Source organism: Prunus dulcis, unplaced genomic scaffold (genome assembly GCF_902201215.1).
Source record: "Prunus dulcis unplaced genomic scaffold, ALMONDv2, whole genome shotgun sequence".
Classification (NCBI taxonomy): Eukaryota; Viridiplantae; Streptophyta; class Magnoliopsida; order Rosales; family Rosaceae; genus Prunus; species Prunus dulcis.
The window spans coordinates 1,104-20,204 of NW_023010112.1; the positions used below are offsets into that span (position 1 = coordinate 1,104).

General features: G+C 37.7%; 1 protein-coding gene across 1 annotated transcript; it reads left to right on the forward strand.

Moving 5' to 3' along the window:
* The first annotated feature begins 1,363 nt into the window (after nucleotides 1-1,363).
* LOC117612917 (protein FAR1-RELATED SEQUENCE 5-like) lies at nucleotides 1,364-3,557 on the forward strand. Its single transcript, XM_034341549.1, has 2 exons — nucleotides 1,364-1,478; nucleotides 2,047-3,557. The coding sequence occupies exon 2, from the start codon at nucleotides 2,295-2,297 to the stop codon at nucleotides 3,456-3,458; it is 1,164 nt and encodes a 387-aa protein (XP_034197440.1). The 5' UTR covers nucleotides 1,364-1,478; nucleotides 2,047-2,294; the 3' UTR covers nucleotides 3,459-3,557.
* The last annotated feature ends 15,544 nt before the right edge of the window (nucleotides 3,558-19,101 follow it).

The window sequence follows — 19,101 nt, forward strand, 5'->3', positions numbered from 1 at the left end:
TTTGAGTTTGTTTATAGAAATGAAATAGTTTTGAGATTCTTTTATAGTAGTAGTGGCCTAAATGGTTATGGTTATAAATTTCTATAATTTTTTAATTTTTTTTTTCTTTTAAGTTTTTTTTAATGGTTAATACTTTTCAAAATACTTTTTAAAATGTATTTTTTTATTTAATACATGTATGATGTGTCGTCATATCATTGGATATGTGAGGCTCACATGTGTGCCACATCATCAATTTAAGCAATTTTTGGATGGAACCTGATGGCATGTACTATTTGTGAGCACGTATGTTAACTTTGAGGACCACGAATGATGCAAAAAATAAATAAGGACGCAACCTGATAGTTGCGTAAACCTCAAGAACATTTTATGATAAAAAGCCTACAAAATAATGTACAACTCATTCAAGCTCGACTCGTGAACCTATAATGTAACTTGGTGATGATTGTTCAATCTTAGGGAAAAACATGTCTACATACTCCTAACTGAGAGGATAAGTTTATTAATGAATGTTGTAAACACGAATTTCCTGTGACAAATGAGACAAGAACACGTGTACAAAATAATATTATATTAATAAAATTTAGGGTTACAATCTCTGCATTAAGTCCTCTTATTCGATCTCCAAAGTGTTTAAAGAAAATTTGTGTTTGATACAAGGTTCGTAGAGACTTGATCTTGATCAAACGGGTAGCACAAGGCTTGTTTGGTGATTGAATTTTTCTAGGGTGGAGGAACCGGCACGTATTTGTTGTGCTTGGTGGCTCTTCCAAAGTGAGGTGAAGAATGCATAGAGTTTTCTGTTTCTTCTAAGTGCTTGGTCTGTCTAAGCTCATTTCCTTCGTCTTGAGGCTTCCTATTTATAGGCTCCTGTAGGATGCTTGACCTAAATAGCTTTCCTTCTTTAGGACCTTACTTTGTGGGATTTTGATTTCATTTAAAATCAGTTCCGATAATTTGACAATTTAACCCAATTATCTTCGATTGATTGACTTGATTAATATTTGATTTAAATCATGCTATTTCTTATTTCTTCGATTGTTCCCTTCTTTTTTGTTTTTGTTTTTTGTTTTGTTTTCTCCAATAATTTGGCAGAATCACTCTTCCCTCATGCTATTTCCAACGTTGGCTTTGACCAGCAAATTCCTCTTCTATATATATAGATATAAAAGTATACATATTAGCATATACAGTCCCGTTCTCTTGAACCCCAGGGGTCCAAAAGACTTGTGGTCACCTACCCTTAGATTTAATCCAAGGGTTAAGAAAAATTTACTTTAAAATATCTTTTTTCTTTTACCTTTTAAATTTCACTTAACAAAAAAAGAAAAAACTATAAACTAAAAACCCAAAATATGTTCTTCTTCCTCCCGCTGCCTCCACGTTCTGCTTCCTCCCATTGCTGCAGTAACAACAACTCCGACTCCAGCGTAGCCAGCGAAAATCCAGAGCGACTTATTCCCTCGCACTTCAACAAGGTCAGTTTCTTGTTCTTATTCAGTTTTTCACTCAATTTTCGGATTTGAAATCATGAACCCATATATGGGAATTTCAATTGAGTTTGTGCTATTTTTTATTTTGGAACTATGTAACTTTTCCTTGTACGCATATGAACAAATATCAGTCTCTAGTTGGGAAAAGAATAAACCCTTTGATTTCTAGAAATTGCGAATGAATTGAGTAACAAGCTAAGACTTGTATATTCTTTGTGAAGGTCATTTACAATTGAAATCATGAACCCATATTTGGGAATTTCAATTGGATTTGTGTTATTTTTTATTTCAGAACTACTGGAACAAATATGAATCTCAATATGGGGTTCTTGCAACTGGGGTTCTTCTATTCGAGTTTTTCCTTTGTCAAACATGAATCTTAATATGGGGTTCTTGCAACTATGCTGTTTGTTACTCGTTAATTAACATGTGAAAATCTTTTTTTTTTTTCTTTTTCCAGACCTTTATTTATTTATTTCTTCCATTATTCGAGATTTTTCTTTGTTTATTACATATGTTTGTATTAATTTTCTTATGATACATTTAAGTGCAGGAGTGATGGCAAATGCATTAGATGAATGGATGTCTTCTAAAGATGAATTTTATATCCCTCAAGTTAGAGATGAAAAAAAAAACCGAAAGTAGGGCTAGCATTCCAGTCATTGGATGAAACATACGAGTTCTACAATGATTACGCAAAGGATGCTGGGTTTAGTGTCAGGATTAGCAAGGAGAAGAAAAAGATAAAAACAGGTGAGGTTGTTTGGAAACGATACGTTTGTTTTAAGGAAGGTGAAACAGATGAGACATGGAGGAAAAAAAAAAGACAGTGAGTCTACACAAATAGAAAGAGAACGAGGTAATGTTTGTGAAAATTGCAAAGCAAAGTTAACAGTAGTTTATGATGGGTTCAATTTTGTAGTTCAGACTTTCATTGAGGAACATACTCATCCACTTGCAACACCATCTAGAGTACATTTGTTAAGATCTCATCGTGGTGTATCAGATACAAAGATTAAGTTGGTAAAAAAGTTTTCCAATGTGAACATTCCATTATATCAACAATTCGAACTCTTGGAGACACAAGCTGGTGGACATGAAAGTGTTGGGTTCATAGAAAGAGATTTAAGAAATTTTGAGCGAGATGAAAGGGAGAAAATAAAGGGTCGTGATGCAGAAATGTTATATGAGTACTTCAAATCGGAGGAAGATAAGGATTCCGATTTCTTTTTTAAGTTTGAGACAGATAATAATAATAGGATGACTAGATGTTTCTGGGTTGACTCTGTTGCAAGGAAAGCTTACACACATTTTGGTGATGTGGTTGTATTTGATACAACCTACAATACAAATCGTTATGCAATGATCTTTTCTCCTCTTGTAGGTGTTAACCACCATGGGCAAACTACCATTTTTGGTTGTGGATTTTTGAGTAATGAGACTTTTGACTCATTTGTTTGGCTATTAGAAACATGGTTAGAAGCAATGAAAATTGCCCCTACAGTTATAATCACTGATCAAGATCAAGCAATGACTAAGGCTATAGCTCAAGTTTTACCAAACACGTTCCACAGATATTGCGTGTGGTATATTTTGAACAAATTTCAAGAAAAGATGGGTTATTTTGCTCATCATAATTACTATGCACTTTTCAAGACAGCCATATGGGAATCTGAGACTGTAGAAGAATTTGAAAAGAGTTGGTATGAAGCTTTGGAGATAAGTCAGCCAAGTAGTAAGGAGTGGTTCGAAGAAATGTATAAATTACGTGGTACATGGATTCCTACCTATGTCAAGCAATACTTTTCTGCAGGGATGTCTAGCAGTCAAAGAGCAGAATCCATGCATGCATTCTTCAAGCGTTATTGTTCCAAAAGCAACTCTTTGATGGATTTTGTGACTCGTTTTAATAGGGCACTAGCTCATTTGAGACATGAAGAATTGGTTGCAGACCATGGGGATTAGAACGAGAAACCTAATATTAAATTAGGGATGCTGATGGAGAACCAAATGGTTGTTATGTACACTAAGAAATACTTTTACAAATTTCAAAAAGAGCTTCTGGAAAGTGGTGAATGTCACAGGTGAAGATGAAAATTGTTGGATTTACAAAATCTAAAAGTTCGATGCAAACTCTAGAGTACGAACCCTTGTGCATGATAAAACATCAAATCTACTGAAGTGCAGTTGTAGGTTATTTGATTTTGAAGGTATTTCGTGCAAGCATATGTTAGCATTTTTTCGAGTGAAACAAATTATGCAATTGCCAAAGGAGTATATTATCCGTAGATGGACAAAGTTTTCAAGAATTGGCAGTGAAAAGTTCAAAGTGCAAGATGGTGCAGATAACTTCCTAATATTGAGACACACAAGTTTGTTTCAATTTGCATCAAAGTTGATTGATGGCGCTGCAGTATCAGAAGAAGGGACGCAACTTGTAGAAAAGTCATTCGAAGGACTTATTGATCAAATTAAAAATATGAATTTGAGTTTGGTTGGTGAACCATCTGGTGTGAACAACTGCTACATAGACAATACTGAAAAACAAAATTTTGTAGATCCTCTCCATGTTAGAGAGAAAGGCTATAGTCCAAGAGATTAGGACTGTATATATATATATTGATCGAATTCCCTTTTAGCCACAAGGAATATGACACCCTAGCATATATATTAGCCGTATTCTGTAGCTATATTTTGGGTATGTAGATTCTCCAATCGGATTGGCAAGATCTTGTGTGGCCCCGTATAAGCAAGTAACTTAGTTTTGCCTTGAATATCCAAGAGAACCAATAAATATTCGATTTAAAATCTCCGATTGGAAGTTACACAATCTTTCCTAAACTGACATCTCCAAGGCATGCAAGGAATAGGGAATCCTAGCACCACCAGAATCCTTGATGGCTTTTGGCTTCTTTAAATTGCGCCGCACTCATGGATATTGAGATTAATCAAATCGAATTGCAAAGACTTCTCCTCTTGTCAACAAATTTACTTGGATTGTATAGGTGTGAATCCCGTAGCTTTAGGCATAACCTTGGTCCAAATAAACAAATCGGATACAACCTCTTTATTGAGATATTATTTCCCTTGATCACTGGAGACCAAAGAGGGCATGTAGAATAAAATATCTTATATGGTGCTTAGCTTTTGCTTTTTATTTGATTTGATACTCCAACGAGTGCATGGGCCACCTTTCTATCCTCGTAAAATTTCAAGTTTTTGAAAATCCCTTCTTCTTTTTTGGTTTTTTTTTTTTGGGGGTATGTTCTGGAGCTTAAACAAGAAAGCTTTGAAATTTTCTATATAGAGAGGATATGATGAGTTTACCCAATGTACTACACATCCATAATCCATTGTGAAGCCGTCGTCTCCCCTCTCTTGGTGAAGAAGCCAATTTGTTACTGTATCTCAGCTCTTGGTCCCCTCAATGACGAAAAGTGGAAGACAATAAATCTAACAGAGGTGCTGCAAGGCACAAGGTTGGGGACGCTCTTCTTGCTTCATGTCGTGTCTCTCCTTTGTGTGAATTTTCAATGATCGTCGAGCCGTATTATTATTAATTTTTTTCGAGCCTTGTCGATGTCCATCGCAAGCATTAACCGAGTCATTCACCTTGAGTCCAGCTTATTTTTTTATTTTTTTTATTTTTTTATTCTTGCAGGAATCACCCAATCAACACTATAATGCTTGAATAAGAGAGGTATTTTCCATGGAGAGCCTCTGAATTGGTGTCAAGCACGTTACAGACTGCTCTTTCGCGTCATTGGTCTTTATGCTCTTCCCCCGCGTATGCTCGGCGATGACATAGAGGAGTCATGGTGTCATAGACAATTTGGTGTATATAGTGAGACATTGCCAATGAGGACTTGCTATTGATGGACCATCTTGAGATTAGACTTTCTCATGCTTGTAGTATATGCAGGTTACAAAGTGCACATCATTGTGGAGATAGTTCATTCGCCCTTCATTCCCAAGGTGATTAGCATCTACTATTCTTGAAGATTATTCTTGCATGTGTCATTCGGTCCTTTTTTTTTTCTTTTTTTTTTTTCAGTCAGCCACACATACATCCTTGGCTTAGCCCACACACATGTTGAACTCCCTTTTTCTTTATACAATTATCATGCATGTGAGATAATATTGGCAAATAACCATCCAATTTCGACTTGTCATATTTATATGACATTTAAGCTTATGACAGCAACTTCCCTTTTTCTTAGGCAATCTCAAAGCAAATGAAGAACGTAGACGTCCTATATCGATTGGGTTTGATTCATTTATTTGATTTGGTGATAATTCGTCTAAGTGTTTAGGTTTTATGCAGCGGAAGACGAGTGAAGAACGTAGACATCCTATACCGCTTGGGTTTGATCCATCTCTCTGACTTGGTGATAACCTGTTCAAGCACTTAGGCTTTACGTAGGGGAAGATGAGCAAAGAACGTAAACGTCCTATACCGCTTGGGTTTGATCCATCACTTTGACTTGGTGATAACCTGCTCAATCACTTAGGCATTACGTAGGGGAAGACGAGCGAAGAACTTAGACGTCCTATATTGCTTGGGTTTGATCCATCTCTCCAACTTGGTGATAACCCGCTCAAGCGCTTAGGCTTTATGTAGTGGAGGATGAGTGAAGATTGCTTCTTGTGGCATTCCATCTTTATCCGAATCTCCAAGCTTGTACAAGTAAGCGTTTCCCCTTGGTTGTTCTAGTTTCTTTTCCATTCTCCAAATATGAAGTCATTAGCATGATACTGACTATTGTTTCATGTCATTCACCTTATAAAGATGGCCTTCAAATGTTTCAAGAAAGGCACCGTCAGTATTCTTGAGGATGAAAGTGATAACCGGGATGAAGGTACCACATTGCTTGTAGGTGTGCCTCTCCTAGCTTCGGAGGTATCCGAGGTGGACAATTCTCTCTATATCCCGTCTTGGTCTCAAGAGGTGTTTTGTCAACTAAGCAGCTTAAAAAAATCCAAATCTACAAGTAGGGACCTTCACTCCACTGTTTTACAGTTAAAGTCCTCTCATAATGCAGAGACCGATTCATTAAGGGCATTCGAACTTTTAGTGACCGAATCCATAATGGAGCAGTGAATTGGAGTTCTGTTCTCCCGACGACAGGTGAATCTACATTTACCGATTATTACTGAGAATGGCTTGAAGATGTGCTAAGTAGAAATACTCAGGTTCTTAAAAGCGCCGGTCTGTATAATGCAGTGTTTGCCTCAATATTTAGCTATGATCCACACGCTCCAGTCATCCGAGCCTTTTGCAAGTACTGGTGTCCTGCGACAAATACTATTCATACATCGCAATGGGAAATGTCTATTTCCCTTTGGGATCTTATTGAAATCGACGGTCTTCCTATTACATGTCAATTTTTTGACGAGGTTTCTAAGCACTGAGAGTCTCAACGGGAAAGACCAGAAAGGCATGCCTTATATACCACACATTTGTCGCTACTTGTTCTTAGCATACCACAAAATTTTATGGGATTCTAAAGGAAAATATGGAGTAAGAATGATTGCTTGGATAAAATACTGGTATCGAGGGCCATTCAAGTACAAAAAGCCTTCAAGGAAAACCATACGGAACAAGTCACAAAAGCCAAAGGAAGACTTTGATCCGTCTGGTATCATTGCGGAGGCACTGAAACTCACTGAGGTGGAGGAAGGGGTTTTTAAAGATTTGGCTATAACTAATGAAGATATGGAAAGATCATACTTGGCTGCTTTCCTTGCTTGTTGGTTATGCAAATTTGTATTTTCCAAGGACAACATCACTTTGATCAGACTGAGGGTTTTCAAAGTTGCCAGTCGAATGGTGCACGGTGTATCATTTGGCCTAGCAATTCCAGTATTGGCTAGCATTTACAAGGGGTTGAACGATATTTCTAGCATAGATGATGACAGGATCTGCCCCGAATTCCTCTGAACTCTAGACGAATCCTGTGAAATTTCCAACCTCACACCGATGCAGGGCTCACTTACTAATGATATAGCTTCTTTTCCAAATCAAGGAAAAGAGGGACGAGACTTTCTGCCGAAATTTCGACAGAGTCTCCCTTGAAAAACGGACATTTATCAAATTTGTTTCACCTGTAAAAATCACAGTTTAAGAAACCAACTGCCAGCACACACAATGTAATAACACACAGTTTGCATAATAGGCTTCTATCATTCACATAATTCAAGCAGATCCACCAGCAATGCTCTTAAGTCATATGATACATTAACAATGTAATTAATGGACCCAAACAATTTTACGAATACCCACTGTAATAAACATAAAATAACTTCCCAATTTTCACCGTATGATGTTTACCATCCATATGCAATCACAAGTAGCTTAAAGACTTGAGCCCAAATCATACATCAATCCAAAACGGGTATCATACCTGTCTTAACCACAAACAACTTTCAACAACACCCACTTAGTCAAACGATAATAAGAATAATCATTAAATCACGCCTCGGTTTCAATCAAGCTTCAGGACCACCAACAAAGTCAAAACCCAACTCATCAAAAGCAAAAGAAGTAAGACTAGATCCAAATGACCAAATTAAAGTTTCAGAAATAAACTTTAGTTCGTGGCTGCACCTGGCGAGACCATAGGCTACCTACGTACCCTTACTAAGGGATCAAGCCACACGTAGTTCTTCCATTGACAATCACGATTTCAGATGATATACGATTATTTAAAGTAAAACCAATGATTAATTTTAGATTCATCTACAACTTCAAATCCGACAAAGCACACATTGAACACATTATAAATTCCTTCCCTTATTTCAGTTCATCCCTACAATTATACCCTATCCAAGGCATATGTTGCCGAACAACATTTTTCAATCCATGACTTAAACATTCATACTTGTGCAGGGTACTCACGAAGAACAAATTCAAGAATCTCAACCCAAAAACAACTCTAGAGTGTTTTTTGGGAGAAAAGAGACTAGAGTTTTTTGCTTCACTTGATTTGGGTTGGTCTCCACTGATTGTTAAGAATAATTAAAACACATGAACAAAGTGAAATAAGTAGCACTTCTGGTCCTTCATGTATTTAAAATTAATTAAACTAATAGTACAATGTGATATAGTTAATTGTACTAAAATTTAGATGGGTTGAATTTTATTTTTAGAGTGCTGCAATTTCTATCCCTTTATTTTATTTTTTCACTCACCTTATCTTTAAAATTTAAAGATAAATTTATCCCTTTGTAAAATGACTTCTAAGGACCATTCTCAAAACTTGACATGTGTCCATTGCGGTAACCATAGTTAAATTTTTTCCTTTAAAATCATTTAAATAATTTTAAACCCAAAAATAAAGTAAAATAATATAAAGAAATAACATTTTTTTTTAAATAAAAAAAACTATCTCCCTCCCTCATCTCCTAGCCCGACTTACCCCAAGCCCCCAATCACCATCTCTGCCAATCCTTCCCCCGTCCAACCCTCACCTCCAAACCCAACCCCATCACTGCCTATCTCTCTCCCTATCTTCGATGCAGTGCTACTCCACCCCCTTGGGAACCTTCTCGAGAACTTGGTCGCGTTAGGAAATTGGGCAACCAATTTTTTGTTTTCGATGGGTTATAGCAAGGACATGAAATTGATTTCCTCCATATTACCACATGGTTGGATCATTTAAATAAAAAAAATAAAAAAGGGAGGTTGCTGCATGTGTTTCACAATCTGGATTCTAGACATTTTTTGCCTTCCTTTAATTATCTGAAGTTGAGTCAATCTTTAGGATGAAGTTTTAGGTATTTTTTATTTACTTTATTTTAATTTAATTTTGTGTCAAATACGTATAAAGAGAGGGAACTGTGGAGGATGAACGAGGTGGAGGAGGGAATGGTGGATGGGGTAGTGGTTGTTGAGAGGGGTAGGGGTGAGTCAGGAAAGGAAGAGAGGAGAGTTATATTTTAAATGTTATTAAATGGTATTTTAGGAATAATGGTGGGTGGAAAGATATGATTGTGTTTTTTCAAATTTACATGGTGGGTGGGAAACAAGGTAGGTGGAAAAATAGGACAAAGAGTGGAAATAGCAGCACTCTATTTTTATTATTGTCGCCAGTCAATTGCCAAACCATTCAAGATAGATGTAGAGAAAGAGATATACAGCTCAGATTATCATAGTGTGTCCTTCATTGACTTAATTTTCGCAATAACTGAACCCCAACCCATTTCTCTTTGGTTTCTTTTAAACTGTTTTTGGCTTTCCAACTCCCTGAGTCTAAGGGAATTCTTTGTTAGAAATATGCCCTAAAGCCAAACATGTGATGTGGCTTTTTGAATATTTCACCGTCACTAATGGGCAAGATTGTTGTTTTCAACAATGATATTTGGTCTATTATCATAACAGTAAAACAATAAGTCCTTGGAATATGAAATAGTATGAGAGCTATACAATGAGATTGGATATAAGGAGACATCTCATACTTCCACATCATTTCCTAAATGTTCGCGGTCGTAGGATTATCAATTGGGCTTTGATCATCCTCAAAGATTGGAACACGCTATATCCGCTCTATTGGGAGAATGACTAGTCTCAAGTCATTGCATGTAGAGATACTAAGATAAGTGTGTATGTGCTTATAGGAACAAGTACACTGAACGCAATCAAACAACCATGAGTTCTAGCATGGAAGTCTTACTCACATATCAAACTAGAACTCATAAGTTGCAATAGTGCAAACTAGTCCTCATACCTGAGACATCATAGTTATCTTGTGGACGAGTCGTTTGTCTTTGATATCACCATATAGTCATTGAAAGAAAAATGACTCCAAGGTGATTATTAGGATTCTCCACAAGTTCATGGAGGCAAGTTAATGTACAATAAGGGATCTCTGCTCTGAGTTAGGAGAGAGAATGCTCCAAAGATATGATTGGGAAATCTTTGCAAAGTATCGAATATGCTTAGAAAAGAAGTTTCTAAACATAACCAATGTAATCATATAAGTGAAAAATTCATATTATGGTTTTGACAAAAGTATCCATACCCTAATAATATGAATTAGGAGCACTGTAATAGAGAAGGACTTCATTGCACAGTAATTCCAACTTGAATAGGTTCTTCACCTTTTCTATATAGTTTGGGTAGTCATGACATGCTTCTAGGCGTCAACCATAACTTGTGGAAGTCCTATAAGGTTCAATTATAATTGGCATTCATTAATCGGAAGAATTAAATGGTGGGATTTAATTCACAATCAACTCAGAGAAGTTGAGGCAACCCACTGCCTCGCTAAAAGGAACCTACGGATTTGCACACTGAAAAATGTAGTTAGAGGAATTAGTGAAGAAGAAAAAGAAACTTGAGAAACAAATGAAGAAGATAAGACGTTGAAAGTCAATGGTCAAAGTCAAAGTCAACACATTTGACCAAAATGGTTGACCAAGTCAAACTATTCAAACTAAGGATATAACTTAATGGTTAAGTCACAAATCATAATTAAAATGTTAATTTTGAAGTTAGTTTGATGGTTGGACTCAATTTGTGCCTTAAAGGCATTTTGGGCCAAATGACAAAATAGCCCAAAGACCCATTGGGCCTAGGAACATGTGTTGTACGACAACACAAGTTAAAATGTCCCCAAAAGGACCCCAAGAGACACCATGGCCGAAATTCCCATGTGTTGGCTTTATAAGCCCACATTTTGGACCATTTCTCTTAAGGGTTTAAGCCTTCTATGAAATTGGGTTGTGGTGTTGAGAAGAAGAAGAAATCATCTCTTCCACCTTTGCTAAAATCGGTCAACAAGAGGAAGTCTAGCACCTAAGTCCTCTTGATTGTTTCCTTTTTCATCCTCTAAACATTTGGTGTGGTGAACTAGAGGGTAGCTACTTTTGTACCTTATGAAGAATTTCTAGAAGATATGGAAGAAGGCCTTTCCAAAGGTAAAAAATTGGAGATCATCTAAGAAAGCTTCAACGGTAAGAAAGCTTCATCAATTCCTCTCTTTCTGTTTTGTGCATATAAGAGATTAGGCCTCTAAGATGCTTGGCTAAAATTAGATAGACATTAGCTCAATAAGTTTTAAAAATTTGCTTCCGCTTCTAGAATGGTCAATTACGATTCCACAAACCTATACTAATAGAACGAGCACAACAAGGGAAGCAATTTTGCTTCTCATACAACAGCCAAAAAGTGGCCAGAATGGCCTAAAAGCTCACCCAAACCGGTCGGCTAAAAATGGGTGTCCAAATCAATGTCTCAAACAATAAAATCAATCCAAATACCTATACCAATAGCTAGAGCACGAAAAGAGGATGATGTTTTATACCTCATATGATGATATTGGCCTCCGGAAACTCCATTAACAGTGACAAAAAGCTTCGAAACCCTCAAAGATTTCCGTCACTCGCAGCGGTGCAGGGAGGCTAAGCTCACCGAGGCTGGGTCCATACGTGGTTCGTTAGCCTCCTTTGGTCATTTTCCGACTAGACTCGTCAAAGATGGCAATGGGACGAGACCGATCTCCCCCAGGTGCTACGTGCGCCATTTCGTAGAGAGAGTCAGAGGATTCGGGGAGAGCAAAAAAAGAAAATGATAAAGGAAGTCTTGGTTACTGTAGCAGTATTTTCGCGCACAGTAACAAATTTAAAAATTCCTAATACATCCTTTTCGTTTCTAGACCAAAACTCATTGGTTAAAACTCGGAATTGAGTCTGCTGCCTATCTACGAACTCGTATCGTTGAACTCTACACAATGGTGTGACTCGGTCTCCCAAAACTAGTCTCGAGTAAAAAGTGACCAAAATGCCCCTATGTCCAAGGGCAAAATTGTAATTTCATAACTAAATTTCTAAAATAAAGTCATTTTTGGGAGGGATGTTACATTAATGGCATAATGGCAATTGTAATAAATGGTAAAGCCCTAAAATTAAGAGGCTTAATAACTGTTTGAGCCCCTGGAATGGACGCTTGGTCTCACTTTACCCCTTGAAACTGAAATTTTCTCACTTAACCCCCAGAATCTCTAAAAATTATTAAAATTTTCTCATTTTACCACTTCCGTACATTTACGCTCACAAAACCATTAAGTGTGCTGATATAGTCTATGTATTTTTGTAATTTTAGTCTCTCTCTCTCTCACTCTCTCACTCTCTCTCTCTCTCTCTCCCCCCCACCCGACCCAACCTCTACTTCTTTCTCTCACATCCCCCAAGCCACTGCAAGTCCCAATGCCACATCTCAGCCGTTTGCTTTCTCAAGAAAAAACCCACAACTAGAATCTTGGACATATCCTACAACCATGGTTTCAATTTTGAAGCAAATTGTGTCCATGCTCCCCAACTAAACCAAAAGGTATTATGTGTGCTTATCTAGGTTGTCGTTGATCATCATCATCACTTGCTGCAAGTGCAAACTTTAATTAGGCATTTCAATTATTGCATTGGAGCTTCAACAAAAGTGAAAACCCAATTTTCTCTCATTATCCTTTTTCTGTATCTCATCTCTCTCTCTCTCTCTCTTTGATCCATGCTATTAGACCGAAACCCAAACATATTGTTTTGTTGAAATCTCATATTAGTAAAAGAAAAAAAATCTACTTTGTTGAAGAGGGTGAGGCCTGCGATTAGCGGTGAGTAGAAGAAGGAAGTGAGGTTATGGGAAAAATCCAATTGTGAGAGGAGTGGGGGAGGCGAGGGGTTTATTAACCCTAAAAAACTTTTCAAATATTTAAAATATGTTTTCTTATTTATTAAATTTTGATTTAAAAGTTTTTAATAGCTAAAATTACTAAAATGGTCATGCCACGTCAGCACACTTAACAGTTTTGTGACGGAAATGGATGGAAGTGGTAAAGTGAGAAAACTAAAAAAAATTTCAGAGATTTTAGGGGTTAAATGAGAAAATTTCAGTTTCAAGGGGTAAAGTGAGAACGAGCGTCCGTTCTAGAGGTCAAACAGTAATTCAGCGAATTATAAATAAAATTATCAATATAAGACTACCATTTCATTAAAATGTGATCTAAAGGGTACAATTTAAACACATGTATTATGGAGGAAAAAATAAAGAAATCTAAAAATAAAGGCACCTAACAACTTTTATGTATGCACGCGGTGTTTTTGGAGATGCTCTTTGGCACGCAAGGAGAGCCGTTAAACAAAAAACCTTTTCGTGCCTAGGATTTTTGCTCTGTCCTTGCAAGTGCACAAGATTGATGTAGTATAGCGTTTGACAAGTCCAAGTATCGTTCCCATGAGGATTCCAAATTAATCTAATATTCAAATTGTAAGAACCCAAAACAAAATATCAAAAAGAAAGAAAATATCTTAAAAAGGTAAGGAAAATATCTTTTAGCGAAATGACCAAATTGCCCTCGCATATTTTAATAGGGGAAAATTTGACTTTTTAATCGGGAAAGAATTTGGGAATTTCGCCTACGCCATTGCGTAGAGCGCGGCGAAAGGAGTTCGTAGACACGGAGTAGACCCGAATCGGAGCCGTAACGAAGAAGTTATGGTCTAAAAATCGCGAGGGGCAAAATGGTAATTTGGTCAAAAAGTCAGATTTATATACTCCTCTCTCTCTCCCCCGTCAGCTCTCTCTCTCCTCGCGATTTTGCCCAGCAGCCGACCTTCGCTCACTTTCGACGTCGCCACGGCCACCACACTTGGAACCGATCTCCGCCGTGGGTACCGTTGGAACCGTGACTCAACCGCCGTTCTTTTCCGACCAACACCGGCCTCGGAGGTGCCGGAATCTGGCCGGAAAACTATGATTTCCGACGATGGTTCGTCCGAATGCCACCCGAACTTCCAGCTCAGATTTCTCCTCCGTTTCTCCACCAAATCGATCGAGTAAGGTATGGTTTTTGACCTATTTTTCGTGCTCTAGCTGATGGGTATATGGGCTTCGATCGATTTTAGCGTTAAGGGGTTCGATTTACGACTTGAAGTTTGGCCGAAACTTCGGCCGCTCGAAACTACCATTTCCGGTCACTTTTTGGGGGTGGTCCAAGAACAAAAGTGACTCCAAATGGGGTGTTTTACCTAGGGTAGGAGTTTGGAGTCTGGGTTCCGAGATTTTTCGGCCACCCGGTATCGCTTTGGACACCCAAAGCTGCCCGCGCGTGCTGGAGCGCGTGGGCGAGGGTACTGATATAATTCTGTGCAGATTTGTGACCCTCGTGTCGTCACGAGCGTGTGGGATTTCGCGGATCTCGATTCGGAGTCCGTTTGAGCCCCGAACGGATTTTCCATATCGCGCGATCCGTGAGTGCTGTGTCGTTAAATAGTCGGATCGAGCTGAATTTTGGATATGTCGGTCTACGTGATTTCAGGATCACGTAGGATTCGACGGATTGCGAATCGGAGTCCCGGATACTCCGAAATCGCGAACCCTGGGGCTAGGGTTTGAGTTTTAAGCGATAACGCGATTTTGGCCAATCCGACCGTCCGATTCGGACCAAATTCGCAGAACATGGTTCCCGTTGTGTGAGAAACCTTCAGGGAAATCCAGATTGGCCATCGGAGATTGTGGACCCAACGGGTCCCGGGTCGGCCGATCTGACAGTTATCGCTTAGCTGAGTATCGGACCTCCCAAAATTGGTCCAACTGTCCGAAAAGGGCAATGTGGGCATAGGAGTATTTTTGTAAATTGAAAAGCACGTATTTTTAGGAGCCGGGGGCAGGGTGTTTAGTTGAAATTCGTTTTATTTCAGCAGCTTATTAATTTAATCTTTCGGGGTAATCAGGCACCAGGAGCCCGACAGGATTTTAAAAGGAGACCTCTGAGGGATCGAAGTAGCTCGGACCATCTGTGAGTGGACCTTCTTTCCTAAATCAGATTTCTTACATGTTTTGATGTGTTTATATATAAATAAGTTCTATAAATGAGTTTATATTGATTTTATATAAATAAGTTTTCAGAATGAATTTATTTGAATAAGTTTCTTTATTTAGTCTTTGAGTAAGTTTTATTACGATTTCGAACATGATCAGTGCAGTAACAGTTCTATAAGTCGGTGCTGCTTATTTACCAGTTACAGAAACAGAGTTTGAGTTTTGAATCAGTTAAGACCGCAGCACGACTTGAGTTTTACAGTTATTATTCAGATATTTCTTTTTAAAAGGACATTATTTTAAAACCACCTCGTACCCGTTTTTCTTTATGGTGATTACCCAGAGTCGGACCGATGTCTACGGACATCCAGTCTGATTATAGTTCAGTCAGTGCACTTGACTTGCCTCACGAGTTTCGGGGACGCTCGGACCGTGAGTGCCAGGATTTGCGGCTCGGCAGACTTGGTGTCCCGAGACCTGCCAGGATTGCGGCTCGGCTGACTTTATGTCCCCGAGACCTGCCAGGATTGCGGATCAGGCTGACTACGGTCCCCTGCATCCTGCCAGAGCGACTCGAGTTGACTTGGTGTCATCGAGGAATCTGCCGGCGGGACAGGCTGATCATAGTCCCCTGATTTCGCCAGTTTGCGGCTCGGGTAAGTCTGTGTGACGCCCGAGACCTGCCAGGGAATTGACGGAAATGACAGGGGTACATACTGGTGGTATTTTCAAAGGATTCTGAGTTTCTTTATTAAATGTTGATTTTCAGCTATTATAAATCAGTTTTTCTGATTTTTCGGACATAGATCCCTTTATATTTATTCAGTTATGAAAGGTCTGAGTACAGAGTTTTTATACGCGTTTGATTTCAGTACTTTTATGAAAGCTTTGAATTCAGTGGTTTTTGTATGAAACTTTCGAGCTTGAATATGACTGATATAGAATGCCTTGAATTGACTATGCGTGATGTAGAAAGTAAGTATTCAGTTTTATTTAGTTAAATTTGTTTTTACAATGGGGGATATTATGTTTATGAGAATTGCTTTGAAGAACATTATTTTTGGTCCACTCACATTTTTTTTCAAACTGTTTTTCGCCCCCAGGCCATAGAGGTACGCGGGATCCACCACCGGGCCAGTCATAGCTTCCGCACCACCAAGTAAGGTAGCGTTGTAGAAAATCCTTTAAACCCTGAGAACTTGAGAATATGCTCTGATATCCAGTTGAAAATTTGGTGTTTAGAATCGAATTGATTACTAGAAACATTCTGGCTGTTGGGTGAAATATTTGAGACTGTTTGACAGGTGAAAAATTTTGGGATTGATCAAAATACAGAGGAGACTCTGCCGAATTTTCGGCAGAAGTCTAAGGAAATTTAGAGAGAAATTGAAATAAGAAGGGTAAAAAGGTCATTTGTGCCCGACATTCGCCAGGTGTCGGACACGCACAGGACTTGACTCGAATTCCAACGTGAAAATTGGGTCGGGTCCTGTCACAAATACCTAAATTAAATCTAACTGATACGCAAGTAAATTTGTAGAGATTGTTGTTGTGAAAGTTTATGAAACAAACAATGAAATTAATAAAAGCAATCGAGAATAAAAAGGTTAAATTTTAAGGTTGAAAAACAATGATGAAGGTCTAGGGTTTCAGAATCAACCACAAGCAATCCAAGTTAGATTTCAATGCATTCTATAGATTCTGTCGATTCTTTAGATGATAATTCCCGTATCTAAGTCCTTTTCAGGCACTCAGACCATAGTTTTCCTTTAGTATGTCAGATTCTTTTCTAGTTCAGACAAAGATCATATACCCAATCCTGCAATCTATCCTGGTTAAGGCATAAATTTAACAAGTTGGATTCATTACGTTCTAGAAAACGAGAGAACCAAGCAAACCATTATTCTTCGTCAAGCAATAATGTAATTCACTACACTTAATCACAAGAAGCTAATTGAATTGTATTGCGAGTTCTGCCTCAAATTCATCTTCCAATTTACTAGATGCAAAGCCCTAAGGTGATCAATCAAAGAACTTAAACAAATAGCAACAATTAAAATAGTGATTAAACATTCATCTAAAAGAAACTTAGAATCCATTAAATAGCATTAAAAATCATAACTATCCATGCTTGGGCGTCATCCTTGCCCTAGAGAATAATTTAGTTACTCATGTTCAAAGAACACGTAATTGAAAAACTAGAAAACATAAAATTAAACTTATGGATTGTGACGATGCTCGAGAACTTGACGATGGCAGCGACGCTTTGACTCTCCTTCAAATTCCAGCATAAGAAAACCCTATTTTCTGGTCTTCTTTAAGTACGGAACAAATCCTCTTTTGACTTGGTAACTATGCTTTCCTAGTTTGGCTTCAATTATCTTTGATGCAAAATCCTACTAAATATAGGATCAGACATTAGAAAATAACCTTGCATCCTTGTAGACACTTGCCAAATGTAATTGATACAAATTAAACTCCAAGGATTGAACTTCAAAAGGATTATTTTGCAAAATCCGCAGAACACATTCTGCCCGAACTATCTGTACCAAAACGGCCACAACTCTCTCCACACACGTCCGAATCACGAACCGTAAAATTCTACAGAAAGCTAACATCCGTATCTTTCCAACGATATAAGGCTCAACATCTGGTTCGCTCTGAGGAAGTACAGTATATTCTGTCAAGTTGACTATTCTGCACAGCACATTCTGCTCTCAGGATTGCATATCATATTTCAATCCCAAATTGCTCCTTTTGCTTGCTTTTCCATCTTTACTCTTCAAACCTAGTAAAACACAAAACTAAGTAAAAATGGACTAAACTCACTCAAGAACATAGCAGTGTAGTGTGTGACATAGCCAATATCAATACAACTCACTCAACCCGGATAGGTATATATGCAAATCAAAGTTTCAACTCCAAATCTCACCAAGAATGTCACTCACAAAGAAAACGCTCAAAGTTTGGGTTAAGTGTTTCACTCAAGAAAAATGAATGGATGAAATCAAAATCAAATCCTATAAGCTTGCTCTTCATATCACATCTCCACAAATTAAATTCACACAATTTCTAGGATCAAAAGGTCTTAAAATACGGTTGTAATGGGGTTATGGGTTAAGGTTTAAAAGCAAGAAAGGGTATGGAAAACAAAAATATTCTATGAGAATTAGTAGAGTACGTGATGTCCATGAAGGATTGCAAATTCTTGTATCTTTTGTGGTATCACCAATTATGCACTTCATTGGAAGCCAAATTTCATTGTTGGGCTTCAACTTCATTTTGATTAACATATTTCTCAAACTTCTTCAATCTTGACAACATTGAGATAGCAAGGCAAAATTTTTTCTTCTTCTTTCTTTCTTTTCATTCTTTTTTCTCTCTTTTTTTTTTTTTTTTTTAACAATCATCAACCTCAAACTCATCTTTGTTTCTTTTTTTTCTTTTTTTTCGTTTTACAACAACTTTGATACTCACAAGGTAAGGTGCAATTCCCCCAAACTTAAAGCTCCACCAATTTTCATAGAACAAGGTAGGATAAAGTGTTTAAGTTTATGGTTAAGGATAGTGTGGTTCATGAAAGAAAAGGCTTATTTAGGCTCAAGGGGGCTATCTAAGGGATAATGTAGTAGGGATAAAAGCTTGTTTGGCCATGGTGGTGATCCTAGTTGCCTTAATCACTTCCTATATAGAATCATGTGAATCAATACAAAGCCTTGAAAGATATTAAAGCAAGTTCTAGTAGATGATAATGCACTCATGAAAAGAATATATAACTCTCAAGAAAAGAATATG